The 19,307-nt window shown below is 44.9% G+C and overlaps 1 protein-coding gene across 1 annotated transcript in view; it reads right to left on the reverse strand.

Moving 5' to 3' along the window:
• Positions 1–325: 325 nt before the first annotated feature.
• Positions 326–19,307, reverse strand: part of LOC144761524 (uncharacterized) — a 745,631-nt gene continuing 726,649 nt past the window's right edge. Inside the window, 1 exon segment of the mRNA XM_078646848.1 lies at positions 326–855. Coding sequence (XP_078502974.1) covers positions 326–855 — 530 coding nt within the window.

Raw genomic sequence — 19,307 nt, forward strand, 5'->3', positions numbered from 1 at the left:
CCAATATCAGCTACTGTTACATTTAGTGAAAGCATATTCACACTTACAGTCTTGTGTTTCCAATGTAGAAATAAAAGTATGTTTCCCTTGAAGGCATCGTCACATTCAGAACATCAAAGTGGTTTCTCGCCATTGTTAGTTGATGGATTGATTATTGCTCATTTTTATTAAATGCCCTACATTAAAAACTCTCATATGGTTTCTCAATAGTATAGTTTTGACTATATTGTTTCAACTGTGGTCCTGAGGTGAAAACCTCTGATGGGTTTTCCGATGGTTTGACAGAACAGAACTATGTCTGTAAGCTTTTCCACATTCAGAACATTTATATGGCCTCTGTATGTATTCGCTGATGCTCTGCTAAAAACAGTTTTATCATGAAAGCTTTGCCACATTCAAGACATTTATATGGTTTCTCACCAGTATGGGTTCTCTGATGATATGAAAAATCTGCCTTATGACTGAAAGTCTTGTCACATTCTGTACATTTATATGGTTTCTCACCAGTATGTGTTCGCTCATGTACTGATAACTGATGCTTTGTAACGAACGCTCGGTCACATTCAGAACATTTATATGGTTTCTCACCCGTATGAATTCGTTCATGCATTAATAAATGATGTTTAGGTCTGAACCTCTTTTCACATTCAGAACATTTATATGGCTTCTCACCGGTGTGAATGCTCTGGTGTCTTAATAAATAACGCTTTTGCCTGAAAGTCTTTTCGCATTCAGAACATTCAGAACATTTAAATGGTCTCTTATCTGTATGTGTTCGGAGATGAATTGTTAGAAGCTGCTTTATACCGAAAGCTTTCTCACATTCAGAACATTTAAATGGTTTCTCGCCAGTATGTGTTCGGAGATGAATTGATAAAAGCGGTTTTAGACTGAAAGATTTGTCACATTCAGGGCATTCATATGGTTTCTCACCGGTATGTGTTCGCTGATGGATTAATAAACGTTCATTTGTCTTGTATGCCCCGTCACATTCAGTACATTCATACGGCTTCTCGTTCGTGTGAATTCTCAGATGGACTAGTAAACGATGCCTTACAGCAAAACCCTTACAACATTCAGAACACTGATATGATTTCTCACCAGGGTCATCTTTTAGGTCGACTCTTACTGCCTCCATTTTGTGGCATCTCTTCAAAGGTTCATCTTCCATTAATAAAATTGTTATTTAATCCAGTGTAGTTACATGATATCATCTGTCATTAATTTAACTGTGTTTTTATTGTTGTGTTTAATATCTCTTTATGGTCAACGTTTAGTCACTCAATGCACTTATGTTGCCTGTTTCCTCTGCACTTCAGCTTTCAGACTCAAGTTGAAATTCCTGTTAAAGGGTTGGTATAAACATACAAATATCAGCTCCTCGGTGCGCTCTGCAAGAGGGTATCAGGAAGAGCTTCATTGCATTGGAAGATGTTCTTACATCCATGAGAAACACATGATATTTGGGAAATTATAATCTCCAGTTTTAGTCTCTCTTTTTTATCTTGGTATCTCGACGATGGAGCTCTAGTTTCTGATGTCTGAGAAGTGTCTCCTTCGACCCTTTATATCGTATTAAGTTATTAAGATTTATACAGCGCACGAATACCACGCGGTGTCTTGACGCTAACAGTCCAGAAGCGAGCGAGTGCTGATTCTTGTTCAGTGTTTTCACATCTATTGGCACAGAGGACTTCTTTACAAAGATTTAATGTTCTTCTTTACTTTCTTTCTGATTTTCAATCACCTGTCAGAATTAAAAATAAATCTGGAATTGGTGCTGCACGAGCAAAACAATTTAAAGAATCATAAACTATAAGCTAGGACCATGGGCCTGACTTAGGGTTTGGTGGACGGACGGACGGACACTCTTGTCACGCACCTGACAGGTATCTGGTCCACCTTGTATAAGTGAATTAGGATATAATGAAGTAGTAATAGGAGACAGGAGATCTGTCTCGTTTGCGATGGAATACCTGCCTGTCAAATTCTAATTCAGGCCTCATGTTCGTTATGTTAAACAGAGACAACAAACATTCACAGTGCATTGTGAGTGAGTACCCAACACAAACCTAACACTTCTCTTCCTCTCCGATCATGTGAATTAACCACTATAAGAAAAGATGAGGTTTTATTGGTCGCCCATCAGCGTCCATGCCTTGCACCTATACGTTTGGGTGAATGAAGCTATAGAACGAACTCTGCAATATTAAAGCACTGAAAAGAAGACCTGAGTCCGCCACAACATTACCATATACAATGAACTCCTGTCACACTGCACTCTATCAGTCATTCTCTGCACACATCAGCTCTCTTCCACACATCCTGGACACAACAGACCTGGTTTCCACACACCAGCCATGCTCATGTATGCACTAAGGGAGAAGCAGAAGAGAACATTTAATTATCTGAGTTTTGAAGAATGCAAAGGAAAGGAGCTGCCCGCGCACCATAGGTTTCTGAGACGGGAGAAGGGTGCAGAGGATGAAAATGAATCTCAGGGAGATGTGATGTAAAGGGACTTGGGCGCCAGTTGATGTACAGAAGAATGCTCACAATGCACGTCTCCACTGTGCAGCCACCCAGGGTCCTCTACTAGTCTTTTTCGAAAAGCACATTTTTGCTGTGTCCCCATTATGGAGTGTGCAAGACCTATTCTCCCTCATAAGTTGGCATCAACTCCAGACATTGACCCAGCTATGGACGACTTCCTTAAACAAAAAAAGGTAAAATGGAATTGATAAAGCACTTAGACACTGCCAGGATAAATGATTAGGTATCCTGTGTCCTTTGACTCAATTTTAGAAATATCAGGAGATGCTGCCCTCATAGGGACACCTGTCAATTTGCCTATTCTCAGAGGTTAGAGCCAATGGGCTATCTGCCTCTTGAGCAATGTCAATGCTGCTCTAGCAGCAGAGAGGTGGAAATCTATCCTCATGAGAATAGACCCTAAGCGGTTGGACATGTCACAGAAGGACCTTGGTTCTGAAGCAGAAGGGCATCTCTTTGGTGATCACTCCATCACGGATATAGCTGCCTACGTAAAAACCTTCACCTCTCTGGATGAGGCGCAACGAAACCTCAAGAAAGTCTTTACCCCTCGTGTTTTTCACAGAGCCGTGCAAATACAGGCATGTCATGTTGTTTTAAATCCCCCCTCCCCCTTTGAAAGCTGGGTGGTAGACTCGCTCTCTTACTCAATAACTGGAGGCAAATTACTTCAGACCAATGGGTTTTTCAAACAATTCAAGGATATCGAACACAATTTTACTCCACTGCGGTTTTGTTTTGTACAGACATTTCAAAATGGAGGGAATACATTGCCTAAGAGACTATTTTCTGAAGAACAACTTAATGAGCAAAATAAATCTCAAGCAAGCTGATCTTTCCATTCTCATTCGTCATTTACATTCTTGTTACCTACAATTCATTTGGCAAGGCCGCAAGTTCCAATTCCTCTCATTACCTTTTAGCCTCTCTTCAGCCTCCTACTGTTTATCCAAACTCCTGAAGCCAGTGGTAGCCTTCAATCAGGGGATTTTAAGTGTGCTAATCACCCGTGAAGGTCTCAAGGCGCTTGGGGGGGAGGGAGCATCTCCGGTCAGTCGAAGAGCCAGGTCTTGAGGGTCGTCTGAAGATGAGCAGGCTGGGGGCTTCTGATGTTGATCGGAAGCTCGTTCTAGGTCTTGGCCGCAATGTAGGAGAAAGGTCTCCCACCTGTTCTTGCTCTGCGGATGCGCGGGGGTTTAGCGAGGGCGGTGGATTGGAGGTTTCTCTTTGGTACGTGGAATGAGATTCTTTTGTTGAGATATTGAGGTCCTGTGTTATGGAGGCATTTGTAGGCGTGTGTGAGTATCTTGAACGTTACTCTCTTCTCGACGGGGAGCCAATGGAGGTTTTGCAGGTGTTAGATGATGTGTTTGTTTCGAGGGATGCCGAGGACGAGTCTGGCTGCAGTGTAGAGATTTGCTGATCCCGGCATAGAGGGCGTTTCCATAGTCCAGTCTGCTGGTTACGAGTGCGTGGGTGACGTCTTCCTTGATTTGGGGGGATCCATTTGAAGGTCTTCCGGAGGATGCGGATGGTGTTGAAGCAGGTGGTGGTGACTGGAGAGGGAGGAGTCGAGTACGATGTAGAGGTTCCAGGCGTGGTCCGTTGGGGTAGGGGGCTGCCGAGTGCGGTGGGCCGATAAAGAATGTAGGAAAGCCTTGCACAGCTGGGTAAATCCGTTGTAAAGCAAAATTGGTGTCTGTGGCGTGCGCCCGGAACTACGCTGTCTGGCCAGTCAGCGTGAACACTCAAAGACTATTGCAAAGCTACCCCCACTGGAGGAAGACTCCCGGTGCACAGCAAAGGAAAAGACTGACACGTCTTGTGTATGAGTGTAAAGTCCATCCAAAGTTAAATCATGAAAGATAAGAAAGTTCCTTAGTGTTTTTATTCCATCATGGTAATTTCCAAACGATAATTCATCAATGCTTCAAGATGCAAAACCACCAACATAATCCATAAACGATATCATGCAATCATCACTGATCCCAATGCATTTCGGGCAGATGTAAAGCCCTTCCTCAGGGGATCGCTCTACAAACGTAATACTCTGAGAGCACTTTGGGTGATTGAGCACTGCAATGCTCACGTTTTACTTAGCATGTGTTTCACTATGTGCACGTCGTCACATTTTTGGTTTGTTCCATATTGACGTTTTATTCATTCACCAGCACATCGGGTCGTGTGTGTTTTTCATCTTGTTTCCACTTTGTGTTTAATTTAGCACTTGATCGAGGACTGGGTAGTGGTGTAAGAACATTATGGCATTGATAATGACATTACTATGTTTCCTTTTACGTTTGTAGAGCGATCCCCTGAGGAAGGGCTTCACATCTGCCCGAAATGCATTGGGATCAGTGATGATTGCATGATATCGTTTATGGATTATGTTGGTGGTTTTGCATCTTGAAGCATGGATGAATTATCGTTTGGAAATTACCATGATGGAATAAAAACACTAAGGAACTTTCTTATCTTTCATGATTTAACTTTGGATGAACTTTACACTCATACACAAGACGTGTCAGTTTTTTCCTTTGCTGTGCACCGGGAGTCTTCCTCCAGTGGGGGTAGCTTTGCAATAGTCTTTGAGTGCGGTGGGCCACCAGGTGTTGTCCCATGTAGAGAGGGAGGGTCCGAGGAGGAGGACCTTTGTCTTCTCCGAATTGAGCTTCAGGCAACTGCTGTTCATCCAGGATGAGACGTCCTTCATTCCTTCCCGGAAGTTGAGTCTGGTGGTGATAGGGTCCTTGGTGAGGGAGAGGATGAGTTGGGTGTCGTCGGCGTAGGATACCATGCTGAGTCCGTGCTTTCTGACGATGGTTGTGAGGGGGGCCATGTAGATGTTGAAGAGCGTGGGGCTGCGCGATGATCCTTGGGGTACTCCGCAGTTGATCTCTGTGGGTTCGGAGAGGAAGGGTGGAAGTCTGATTCTTTGGGTTTTGCCGGTGATGAAGGAGTGGAGCCAGTCGAGGGTGGTTCCCTGTATGCCGGCATCATGGACTCTGGCGGTGAGTGTGTGGTGGGAGACGGTGTCGATGGCTGCAGAGAGGTCGAGTAGGATCAGGGCCGTGGTGTGTCCTTGGTCGAGGAGGGTGCGCATGACGTCTTCAGCGGCAAGTAGAGAAATTTCAGTGCTGTGGTTGCTGCGGATTGGGAGGGGTCGAGGATGGAGTTTTCTTTGATGAATTTCATTAGTTGGGCGTTGATGGTCTTCTCAGTGACTTTGGAGGTGAAGGGGAGGAGGGAGATGAGTCTTGAGGTCCGTAGGATCTGCTGCGGGCTTCTTGTTACGTCTTCATGGAGTACGATTAATTATATATCTGGACAATATATTAATTATGGCCAACTACATGAAATTACTACAAACACAGACCGTGTGGGCAATATCTCTTCTCTAGAATCTAGGGTTTATAATAAATCAAAAGAAACCAATTCTAATTCCATTGCAGACAATTCAGCTCTGAGGTTTCTTTATAGATTCCAAGAAATCCTCTCTCTTTCTCGCTCGGAAGAAGATCAAAGTAATCAAGAAAGATATTTGTTCTGTTCTAAAACTAAACAAACTTTCTCTCCGCAGACTGGCAACAATTGTGGGCCTTCTTTCGGCACCCATTGAAGCAATTGTTCCTGCTCCTCTTCATTATCGAGCGCTCCAACGCCTCAAGTTCATCATCTTCAAAGGGGCCTCCCTTACTCAGTGTTAGTTTCGCTTTCCACGGTGGCACAGCAGGAGTGTGAGTGGTGACTCTCCCAGATGAAGGCCTGGAATGGAAGATCCATTTTTGGCCAGGACCCAGATATCACGTTTGAATCCAACGCCTGCAGATCCGGCCGGGGGAGCACGATGTGGAAATGTTGTAACAGGAGGAAAATGGTCCCCAGAAGAAATGCAATCTCATATAAACTGCTTAGAGCTGCTTGCAGGTTCCTTGTCTGTAAAAAGCCTAGCTCCGTCAAATGTAGATTGTTCTATTCCTCTGCAAATGGACAATGTCTCCGCGGAACGTTACATGAACAAACTGGGCGGAGTAAAGTCCACAATAGTAACTCTCTTCTGGCCCTCACAAGTGTGGTTCTCTCAACTGCTAGAACTCACTGTGGACTTTCCAAGAATAAGTCCCACGTTTCTCTTGAACCCTCAGGGTTATCCTCACGATTTGATCATCAAAGGACATTTGCATCTGATGACCTGGAAGATTTCAGGTCAACCTGGGATGTCTCAGGACTTTCGTCAGACGCATTGTCAGTTACTAACGATTCCTGGGCTCCTTCCACTCAATCCAGTTATGTATACGCCTGGGCTTCCTGGGTTAGCTGGTGTGTGGAGAGAGAGATAAATCCCATACCTGCATCTCCTGTAGACGTTATCAATTACCTTATTCCCCTTTTTTGTGGCTGATAAAGCCTAAAGAACAGTTGATTCTGACACCTCAGCTATTTCTGCTGGACATTTTCTTGTGAAAGGAGAACCGGTAGGTAAACCTTGTTTAGTATGTAGAGCTCAAAAACCAATCAGACTCAACATTCCCGCAAAACTGAAATATTCATCTCTAAAGCCTTTACTTCAGCAGGCCGCCTGGAAGAGATCCTTAAACCAGCCGATTGGTCGAGGGAGTCCACTTCCCGAACATTCCATTTTAAACCAATTGATCATGTGTCTTCTAATGTTATTGCACAGCTTTAAACTTGTCATAATCAAACCTCCGGTCTTGTAATGGAATGTAAATCCCCCCCACTAACGAGACAGGAGGTTTGGATTCTATTAAAGACACGGAGGCGAAGATTATCCCACTCTGCCCTCCCGAATAGTTATAAATACTTTTATCTTCCAGCTTGAATGCAGTTGGCGGATCCCACGTGGTCGTAGATGGTGGCCCTTTCGGGTGGATACCTTTCTACTTTGGAATGTTTCAAGTTTATCGTTTACGTTACAAGTCGAGACATGTCTAAGATGGACTCTTTGGATTGTTCTGCTTTTACGGCAAAGAAGAGGGCAGTCGCTGCTCAGCAGGGATAATTACTGTTCACTGATTGGTGGATCGCACATGAGGTCACAGCTGATCTAGACAGCTGACCTCCTTCATACTTTTGCTTATAATTTTGGCATCCATGTTGTGTTTCACTTTGCTGCTAGAGCTACAAGTAAAGAAGTTCAGTCATAATTTTCACCTCCGTGTCTTTAACCCCTTCGCTGTGGTGGCTATTCCGCTGCAGAGCTAAGGGGGCAGAGGGGGCGCGCGGCGCTCCGACGCTGGTGACGGAACCGCTCCGTCACCAGCCTCGGTGAGCTGTGCTGATGACGGAGCGGTTCCGTCATGGCCCCTCCCGCTCAATAGAACCCGCCGCACAGGCGTGAAATCAGCGCCGCGCAGGCGCGTCGGGCGGGTCATGACAGAACAGCTCCGTCATCAGCGCAGCGCCACCGCGGCTGATGACGGAGCGGTTCCGTCATCAGCATCGATGTGGTTAATAGAATCCAAACCTCCTGTCACGTTAGTGGGGGAGATTGACACTGTCATTTCAGTGCTCTAAAAGCCTGCAAGGTGTTTCATTCCATGGAATCTCACAGATTACTATACATGTGAGGGAACCAGCGTTTGGGCCTTTGAATTCTGAAAAGCTCTGGGAGCAGATGATTGGCACTGTGAGAAACCACCCCAGGCCCCCGGTCGACAGGTTGTATATGGTTTGAGGCACATGCAATTTGGCACAGATTCTTAATTGTATGCATCCTATTTAGTCATGCATTCATTAAAGTACATTTAAAGGTGTGGCTTGACAGTGTCTGCTCACAATCAAAACCTTTTAACAGTTTACCCAGTACAAGCAAATATGCACCCCTATAACATTTTGGTATCTCAAACATGCAGAATTTACTGAGAAGAAAAGGTCTGGCAATGCCAGGGCATGCATAATGTGATGTGCAAAACATGCCTCATTTTTTAGACCAATCTCATGGTCAGTGCTACTAACCAGACCATTTAAATAAAACTGGGAGCGCCTGTTCTCAAAAGGAATGATATAGTCTATCAGGAACACCCGCAAGACTCCATTAAACTTCAGAAACGGGCCAGCCCAATCCAGCACTACGCTTCGCAGTTTGCACTACTAGTACAGTGCAAAAACTGTGCTATAACACGTAGCGTAGCAGCAATATCAACAATACCCACAAATGCTTTGATAAAGCACTTTTACATGCTAAAAAGCATATAACCAATTCACAAAAAATTAACTGTAAAAGAAATTTTACGCAATGAGAGAGGTGATGATGTTGGAGTCCCCCCTAACCTTGGGAGAGGACCAAGCAGATGCCTTGAACACAAAGAGCACATTATGCTGAACGATCCGGTGGTGGTCCCATCCTCTTAGGACCACCCCAAGCACAGTTATGGGCAAAAATACAATCCCAACCAAAGGCCCTGCAAAGCATCATGGTACGGGATTAGCAGTGGGCAGTGAATATTGAAGGGCCCAATTCACAGAACTAACTTAAGACAAAATCCTAAACTTACTACCATTTTGGTATTCACAGAAGTTAGGACTCGTAACTTTAGGACTCCTAAACTGAGAAAAACACTAACTTTAAGACTTTCGGTATTCACAGAAGGCATTTAGGAGTCCTAAAGTTAGGACTCCTAAGTTCTGTGAACACCGAAATGAGTAGGTGCCTTCTGTGAATGCCAAAATGGTAGTAAGTTTAGGATTTTGTCTTAAGTTAGTTCTGTGAATCGGGCCCATAGTGTCCAGTATCAAAATAATTCTACAAAGAGCTGCAGTTCCATTAGTCGTTACTAGATGTCCCTCATGAGTCAAATGCAAAATCAATTAAACCCTTTCATGAAGCTTTTGCATTTGTGTTCAAGGCATCTGCTCGGTTCTCTCCCTATGTTAGGGAGGATCCCAAAATCATCACTGCTTGCTAAATTATCGTTTTCACTTTTGGGAAATGACTATATGCATTTTAGAATATAAAGGCAGAGATACTTATTTTATCATAACTTTTCAATTATTGCTCAGAGCAGACAGGCACACCGTGGTAACAGCTACGCACTACGTAGTTGAGCGTAGTTCAGAGTATACTTTGCATGGCTGCGTGTATTGCTAAAACACAACCTACGCCCAGGGTTACTAATAATGAGGAAGCTCCAGTGTCGGCGGGAAGAGGGCCTGTGGGGGAGTGTCCCATTTGTAAGCCCCTTTTATTTCATTCCTTCTTTTTAAATGTCATTTCCTTAAAAGCACCATCCCCCACACCGTGCTGCTGCTCTGCTCACGTCAGCTGTAGTGCACAGTAATGCTTCTACATTGGAATGCCATCTTAGAATAATTATATTGTCATTAATGTATCATTGCTTCACCGTTCGAAGAAGGCCACCACCTCTGGAAGCAACAATAATAATACAATACGCACAAGAAGAAGGCCACCGCGTGTGATGCTTCCAGAGTGGCCATCTTGGAATGGAATTATGCATTATTTTATTATTCCACAGATGGTGGACACATTGCTTACTTATTTACTTATTTATAGGTTTTTTATAGCGCCTGAATCACCCCCGAAGGGGTATCTCTGCGCTTCGAACAGTGCTGCCGGAAGTCTGACGGGGCAATGTTAGAACAGGGTGGTCTTGAGAAGCTTTGTGAATTGGAGATAATCTGAACAATGTCTCATAAGGATGGGGAGCAGGTTCCAATAAAGGGGAGCGAGGTAGGAAAAAGCTTTCCCACCCAATCTTGATTTCCTGACCCGGGGGCCAAGAGAAGAGATTTGGTTTCAGAGCGAAGAGTCCTGGAGAGGACATAGTGATTACATTTCTCAGCAAGATAGGAGGCGCCATTGTTACACAAGGCCTTGTGAACGGTGCAGCAGGTTTTAAACGTAATCCGCTTACACGCCGGAGGCCAATGGAACTGTTGAAGGGGAGGAAGGGAGGCAGTTTTCGGGGGGCATTCAAGACAAGGCGCGCTGCAGTGTTCTGAACCACCTGCGATCTGCTTAGCGAGGACTCGTTGGCTGAAATCAGGAGATCGTTGCAGTAGTCTAAGCGGCTTGATACCATTGTCTGAATACGTGTTTTACGTGTGGAATCTGGGAGAAAAGGAAAAAGTCGCTATAACAAACCCAGCAAGTGGAAGCAGGAGCTAGCTGTATAATGCTCCTTCATGGTCAGGGCCTGATCTAGGCGGATTGCCAGGTTCTTAACGAGGGTCTTGGGGGCAGTAGGAGCACCAAGGTACGTCGGCCACCACTCTGATGCCCACAGCAAAGGTGCCTCTCCGAAAAGCATAATCTCAGCCTTCCCTCCGTTAAATTTGAGAAAATCACTTCTCATCCAATTGGAGATGGCTTCTAAACAATAGAGCCATGTTTGAACTTTAGGGGTGTGGCTCAATGGTTAGAGCGGCAGACCCTGATGCAGAGGTCTGGCCTGGGACCAGGGTTCGATTCCCGCCTCGGCGGGGTCTCGGGCTCAATTTCCTCGGACCTGTTAATTCTCGCCTCGGTGCCTATTCTAATCACGGGCCCCACGCTGCAACTCTGGGCAATAGCTTGCTTAGCCTCCACAACGGCCCCCACAACGCTAAGGATGCCTGGCTTCACCCTGGGGGTGCCCAGGAGTGGACACTTCACAGGGAAAGCCAGGAGGGGTTCCACAGCAGTATGAGTATTAGCGCCAGTAAGCCAAATAGGCGACACCGCAAGGTGACCGTCTGGTGACAGTGCGCTCTATAAGTACCACGACATTTACATTGACAAAACAATAACATAAACAAAGAATATGGTTTTACCCCCTTCAGTGCTGGCCACGTTCAGCGGACGTCGCGTGCACTACCTCGGTAGTGCTGCGCACGTCCGTTGAACGTTCCGGCCCCGCCCGGGCAATAGAACGTTCCGCACCAGCACAGAATGTTCAGCGCAGCAGAGGGGTTAAGTTGCATTGTGGAACGGATTACACATAATGAGGTTTTCTCTCACTGCTAGTCGGGTTTTCATGGGAGCATTAGTAAAGTTAACCAAGTTTTTAGCTTGAAGCTGTACTCACTTTGAATAATCTGAGACTACAATGAGTTTCCACTTTTGACTTTGTGCTAGATTTTTCTGGAACAGTAACTGGGTAGCTAAGTGCCTGAGTATAACATTCTCAAACAGATCTGGCCAAGAAATATATTTACTTTGAGGCTGGGCTTTCCCTCCAGCACCGAGAGCTTCTTGAGCCCAAGCGTTGACTGCAGATTGCTGTGGGAGGAAGATTGAGGTGGACCGACTAATAGTAAAAGATTAGTCTGGGCTCCCCAAAGTACACAGAGTATTCCCATTCACTATGCACTAATATTATTTCCAACTAATGCTGCGTGATCATCAATGCTGTACTGCGTCCGTCTACGGGAAAATACAGCAGCAGAGCTTCATAGAGATGCCCTGTATAATGTGGAGAAGTGTGGCTCAATGGTTAGAGCGGCAGACCCTAATGCAGAGGTCTGACCCGGGACCAGGGTTCAATTCCCGATGCGGCGGGTCTTGGGCTCAATGTCCGCGGACTCGATAATTCTCGCCTCGGTGCCTACTCTAATCATGGGTCCCACTGTGGTATATAAATAAATAATACCGGATCTAGGTTTTACTGGACATAGCAATAACAGATAGCTCAATAAATAAGAGTCAAGATTCGAGGTAGTAGGAGTTTGCAGGTTTAATACAGCATAAGGGACAGGAACAGGACAACCTGCACAGGAATAGGATGACAGGGCCCGGCAGCTGCCGGGGCTGGATCTGGGATGAGCGCGCTAACATTTAATAACAGTACACAAGCATATATACTAAAACAGTTGCATTACAATGAATACAGTAGGCGGAGCAGTGGGTGTGGTCAATAGCAGTCGCGAAAGATAAGGGTGAAAGTAGGTGTAACAGGAGGCGTATACATAGACATGTGATGTAAACGTAACAGAATATGTCATAAAGGGGGCGGAAACATGGAGGGGGCTACCTAAGGAGCCGGGACCTCTAACCTAATGGTGCGCACAAACTGACAATGACGTGTTACTAGGAGAAGCTGGGGGCTATGAACTCTGTGCTAGGAGTAGAGACTGAAGTCTGGAGAGTCAGGGCGACATGTACCTAAACAATATCTAGTATCTGATGTTTAGAGAACATGTTGATATAAACTAAAAGTTATCGGGGTAAAGGCTAACAGACTCTAAGACTGGAGCATGCATTATTCTACATGTAGTGCGTGTTGAAGAATATTAAATGACCATAAATACAGTATTTCTCTTGCATGGAGACGTAAAGGCTAGACAATGACGGAAACTATTGATGCGATTCAGTAGCTTAGGAATGCAGAGAAGGAGGGCTGAACTGATAACTAGAATCATAACATATTCTTGGCAGACTCGTAGGCAGAGCCAGGCCGAGCCGGGCACTGTGAGGCAGGAAGTAAGTGAAGGGTCAGGAACACAGGTGGGGGCTGTATCGCTCCTCAGCGAGGGTTCAGGAGACAGGAGCTGAATCTGGTGTCCAGGCCCTTTTGAGGCCTAGAAACGGGGACTTTACAATGAAATAACGTGCACACTGGGAAACGTGGCAACGTAACTTTACATAGGCCTAATACTCGTAGCTTTCACGAGAACTGGAAACTGGCATACTAGAGATGGACACAACTGTAATTGCGTCTTTAATCGATCATGGGGAATACATATGCATATTAATCATGCACACATAACATAAGATGGGGGACACGTAGGGACACAGAACATGGCAAAATTTACTTTTCCACATTCCCTCCTTGTCACTACGTTTCCATCAGGAAACATCAATATTCATGATACCATCTATCATTTCATACAGTATCATTTGCTCGTCTCGAATTTTCTTGGAACGGGATTTAGAACGGGACTTGGGACTAGGAATACAAGAGGTAGCACAAATGCCACAAATCGCAGGGCCACATTGTATACATAGGCAGCAACTGAATATGATCGCTACTGCAATACCTAGAAAAGACAATACTTTCCATCCCCAGGCGGAAATTATATTCCAGAACCAACCGGACCATGTCCAGGTGCCTGGATCTTGGTGTAACATATGGCCAATTTTATGGAGTCTGGTTATAGCTGAATAAACAGACGGCGCGTTATTAGGAATGAAAATGCAGCAACTAGATCCGATGACTCTACATGCCCCGCCCCTATCGGCCAGTATGACGTCAAGGACGAGACGATTCTGGAGCACGACAATTCTCATAAAGGATTGCTCCTCGGTTAAGTTACCTAGAGCAGAAGTAGTCTCAATCACTACTGCTTCAAGTGTTCTGGTTAATCTATGTATCAGTTTACTATTCACAACAGTACCTAAATAAGGGAAGACACCTTTATTGATATCTATATATTGTTCTAGAGCAGTTTCAGTATAATCGACAATCGGGAGGTCTCTTTTGTGTCTAGTATGTACTAGGTGGGAATTCCTATGGTAGTCAGGTGGGGCTAGAAAAACTGGTGGCAGTAGGAAGGAAATGTAACAGGTTCCCTCCCAATCGAGGGGCAGACGAACATATGCGGTCTGACCACAAACAAAATAAGAATGACGTGAAGCTTTGAAAATAGATTTCCTGCTGTCACTATACTTGACAATAGTAGTACAATCACTATGTCCTACATGTACGGAACCATTCTTTCGGACACATAATTCACCTTTGACTGGTAATACTGACATAGCAGGTAAGTCTGGAGTAGTATCAGACTGAACATTCAGGACCATGAAATTCGAAGAATAATTACCCAAATTATAAACTTCATTTTCTAGATCTAACCCTGTTCTGTGGGGAAGACCTTGCTTGTCTGGGAAACATGTACTGTTAAGAAAAGACATATCTGTTGAGGATGACGTTAACGTGGACCATGCTCCACACGAACCATTATGTGAAAATGGATAAGGAAAGAGTGGCAGAACTCCCTTCGGTGTCTGGAAAGGGGGGAGTCGACCACACACCCAACAATTAGTGGCATTGCTGGTCTGGTGTGAATAATGTAACATGCGGATAAAGGAATTATTACGCATAGCAAGACGATATGAGAGTTCATGAGGAGGCAGATCACTAAACGTGTGCTCTACTGTAGCAATAGAAGACTTATTTACATGAGAAACTGGAAAATACAAATAAAATGCATAACCTGTGCAGGTAATCATGAGGCTGAAAAACAATATGAAACTTAGAAAAACGATACATCGGATTGAGTTTTGACTAACTCTCTCACTATGGGGGTCTATTTTATACATGTCAGAAACCGGTCTAACCGTTTCACCTAGGGGAGGACTTAGACAATCAAACTGGCTGACTTATTTTTCTAGACCTTAGTTTTTTCTTATACTCCTGTTGCGGAGTTTTCTCTAACAGGGAGGGTTCAGTATCATTGTCTTTTGCGGGACAGTCCTTAAGAATAGTACTTTGGCAGTCCTTAAAATCCTCGGAAATGTTCTTTGAAACAGGCTTTAGTCCGTAAAATTTCTTCACATGTGACAGATGGACCCAGCCCTTCCTGCCTTCCAGCTTGACGGCAGTACGGGTGGCCAGGAGGACCTGTCGGGGTTCCTTCCAGCGAGGCTCCAGCGGACTTGAACGATCAAAATTCCGGACAAGAACCATGCATCCGGGAACGATTTCATGCGGTGCCACCTCGGTATTGTCTGGAAATGCGGCGGCAACCTGTGAACGACAAGAGTGTAGGGCAGACATCAAGGAAGCTAGGTAATCTGTCAGCATATTACTTGAAACATCGGTAATACTTCGAGGTCTAGGTGTACCCCACATATTAGGGGGGCGGCCGAATACGACCTCATACGGGGACAGACCTGATCTGGAATGTGCGACCATGCGCATATAAAACAAAGCGACTGGCAGAGCTACTAGCCAGTCCACACCTTTCTCTTTACATATTTTAGCAATGCGGATTTTCAGGGTCTGGTTATGTCTCTCTACGAGACCGGCTGCTTCAGGATGGCGTACACAATGGAACTTCCACTGGTACCCTAACAAAAGGGAAACATGTTTCATGAGCTCAGATGAGAATGGCTGGCCGTTATCAGAATATACGACTCTAGGGAGTCCGTAGCGGGGGAAGAATTCACGAACCAACTGCTTGGCAGTGGTCGTGGCTGTGTAATCTGGGACTGGATATGCCTCTGTCCACCTGGACAAAGCGCATACAACTACAAGGACATACTTGAAACCTCGACATCGCTCCATTTGAATATAATCCATCTGGAGGACCTCAAAAGGGTGGTCAGGGGGCTGGAATCCACCTTGTTCCACCGGGACACTTTTACCTGGATTGAACTGGCAACATATCATACAGGTACGGACTTTCTGCTTGGCTGCAGCTCGTAAATGCTTGTTGAACCAAATGTTCTGGATACTGTCTAACATGGCTTTTTCTCCTAAATGTGCAGGACTATGTGCGGTATTAATAATGACTTGAACCATAGAGTCGGGGAGAAACCATGTGGCTCTACCCTTCGTTACCCATCCCTGATCTGTCTGGACCCCTCCTTGTTCGGACCATTTCTTGATTTCTTCGGGAGTAGCATGTAACTGGATATCTATGACATCTTGAGTAGGGTCCTTAACTGTCATGCATGTAGTCGGATCTGGAGTATGTGTCTGTGTCGGATTAACTGAAATGTCTGGAGTCTGTGCTGTAAGCTTGGCTGTGCGATCTGCTAGATCATTACCTTGAGAAATAATGTCAGTAACTTTCGTATGTGCTTTGCACTTCATGATAGCAATAGATGTCGGTAAGTGTATGGCATCTAATAGAGCCTGAATAAGGAGACCATGCTGAATCTTGGTTCCATGAGAAGTCATGAAACCTCTCTCCTGCCAGAGCACTCCGAAGTCGTGTACAACTCCGAATGCGTAGCGTGAATCTGTGTAAACATTAACTTTCAGGTTCTTGGCGTGTATGCAGGCTTGTGTCAGAGCAACTAGCTCTGCTGCTTGAGCAGACAGGGTGTCAATACGGTGTGTTTCTATAACGTCAGTGTCAGTAGTCACTGCATACGCGGTTACTAGTTCTCCTGTACTTGTTCTCATACATGAACCATCCACATAAAGTGTCAGGTCGGGATCTGGTAATGGAATATCTGTCAGATCTTGTCTTGGCTTAGTCATAATGTTAACTACTTCCACACAGTCGTGGGTGGCAGGATTCGAATTAACTGACGGTAACAGTGTAGCAGGATTTAGAACGTTGCAGCGTCTGATTTCTATGTGTGGCTGGAACAGTGTCAGTTCATAACCTGTTAAACGTGCAATTGTCAAGTGCTGAGTCTGTGTTCGATTTAATAGAACTTCCACGGAGTGTGGAACTTGTACTGTCAAGGAATGTCCTAATACTATGGAATCACTTTGTCTGATAGCTAGTGCTGTGGCTGCAACTGACTTGAGGCACGCAGGCAGAGCCTGGGCTACAGGATCTAGTGTGCTTGAAAAATAAGCACAGGGCTTGTATTGTCCTGCTTGATCTTGTGTGAGAACAGATAATGCTGTACCATCACGTTCTGTGACGAAAAGTGTAAAAGGCTTACTGTAGTTCGGTGTAGCTAGAACTGGAGCTTGGCATAAAGCTTTCTTTAGCTCATTGAAACTAAGTGTATGTTCAGATGTCCAAGGGAGGACAGTCGATACGGCTGCCTCCTGTGTCGTTAACTGTATCAGTGGTTTAGCTAGAAATGCATACTGAGGAATCCATTGTCTGCAATAAGAAGTAAGGCCGATAAAAGCACGTACCTCCTTCTGTGTCTTGGGCTGAGGAAGACTCGCTATTAACTGGATACGGTCTGGTGTCAACTGCCTACCCCACTTGGACAGTAAGTGGCCTAAGTAGATCACTTGCTGGACACAGAATTGAAGCTTCGAAGGGGACACCTTGTGCCCCATCTCGGCAAGGAAATACAGGACTGTAAGAGATGCTCGCTCGCAAGCACGTTCAGAACGGGCTGTGATCAGTAGATCATCGACATACTGGAGCAGGGCAGTGTCAGTTGGCATGTGAATGTTGTCTAGTTGTCTCTTAAGTGCTTGACTGTAAATACTAGGACTTTCTGTGAAACCTTGAGGAGCTCGTGTGAACATATAGCTCCTTCCATTTAAACAAAATCCGAAAAGAAACTGGCTGTCTGGATGAATGGGGACACTGAAAAATGCGTTCTTGAGGTCTATGACTGTGAAAAATGAGGCTTCGGAATCAATGGCTGTCAATAGGGAAGAAATATCTGGGACAACTGGGTACTGGGGAATAATACATTTATTGAGTTCTCGTAGGTCAATCACTAATCGATATACTGGGGGTGCATTTGGATCAGTACGTTTCATGACTGGAATGATCGGAGAATTACATACATTGGAGTCAGTTTCTACAACTACTCCTTGAGCCATGAGCTCGTCAATAATTTTGGATAAGGCTGCTACAGCCTCAGGTGGCAATCTGTACTGTCTGATTCGTGGTAACACTACACCTGGTTTGAGAGTCACACGATGGGGTGTGATTTGCATATAACCTACATCAGTTGGACCTTGCGCCCATAGATGCTGCGGAACATTAGACAATCTCGGATCAAAATCTCGTAATACATAGTGACCCTTGAAGTCACGTAGAAACAGGCGTATTCCCTCTGGGGAGCAGCAAATAACTGCACCTAATTCTTTCAGTGTTTTAATACCTAACAGATTTTCTGGACATGACTTCGTAAGTAACAGATCAGTAGTGCGGGCCAATGGACCTACTTCTAGAGTAACTGGCTTAGATATCTCGTTTACAATAGGCTTTCCTGAAAATCCAAGGGAAACATTTCTAGAGCCTGAGAGCGGAGCCCCTGGAACTTCGGCGTGACTGATAGTCGTCCTACTTGCCCCTGTATCAATCAGAAACTTTCTGTCTTTCCCTAGTACCTGACTATGAACATAGGGACCTTCTTGATCTACAGGAATCTCGATGCGAGGCAGGTCTACCTCCCTCTCTAGGCTGTTTCATGAGTACTGTTGGTACTCTGGATACTCAGACTGTGCATACTGGTACATCTGCTGTGTAACATGCTGTGTTGCAGCAATAGGCTGCGGTGCTGGAACTGTCTGTTGTGCATTCTGTGGCTGAGAAGTCTGTGAAACTTGTTCTTGTCTGGGCGGACGTGGTCTTTCTTTAGTTTTACCAGTGGCTATATTGTGTTTCAGAACTGCACACTCGTTTATAAAATGACCTGGCTGTTTACAATAATTGCATGTCCCTTTAACGGGAGCTGCAGGATGACTGGCTTGATTCGTACCCCTCTTCTGACTGTCTTGAGGAACAGATTGTGCAACTAGTACTTTCATTTTCGTGTCTTTCATACGTTTTCTTTCATGATCTTGCTCTTCTCTGATTCTATTCTGGTGATACTGAAGCATCTGTAACATTTGGGACGGGGTACTAGCTTGCCATGTACTTTCGACTTTCAAAACTCGATTCTTAACTTGTGGACTTGAATTCTCGACTAATTTAGTAACAAAAAGATGAGGGTATGACTCGCTACTTGTCTTGAGGCCACTGTTTATGATAAAACATTTCTCAAATCTAGAATAAAAATCACTAGTGTCTTCGTCTTGTTTCTGTTTACAGGCTGAGATTGCATCCCAGTCTTCCTTTTTAGTGGCTAATAATCTTGGCAAAACTTGAATTAACAGCTCTGGTAATTCTTTACATTTCTCTCCAAGACCGGTACC

The sequence above is a fragment of the Lissotriton helveticus genome, chromosome 6 (assembly GCF_964261635.1).
Source record: "Lissotriton helveticus chromosome 6, aLisHel1.1, whole genome shotgun sequence".
Lineage (NCBI taxonomy): Eukaryota > Metazoa > Chordata > Amphibia > Caudata > Salamandridae > Lissotriton > Lissotriton helveticus.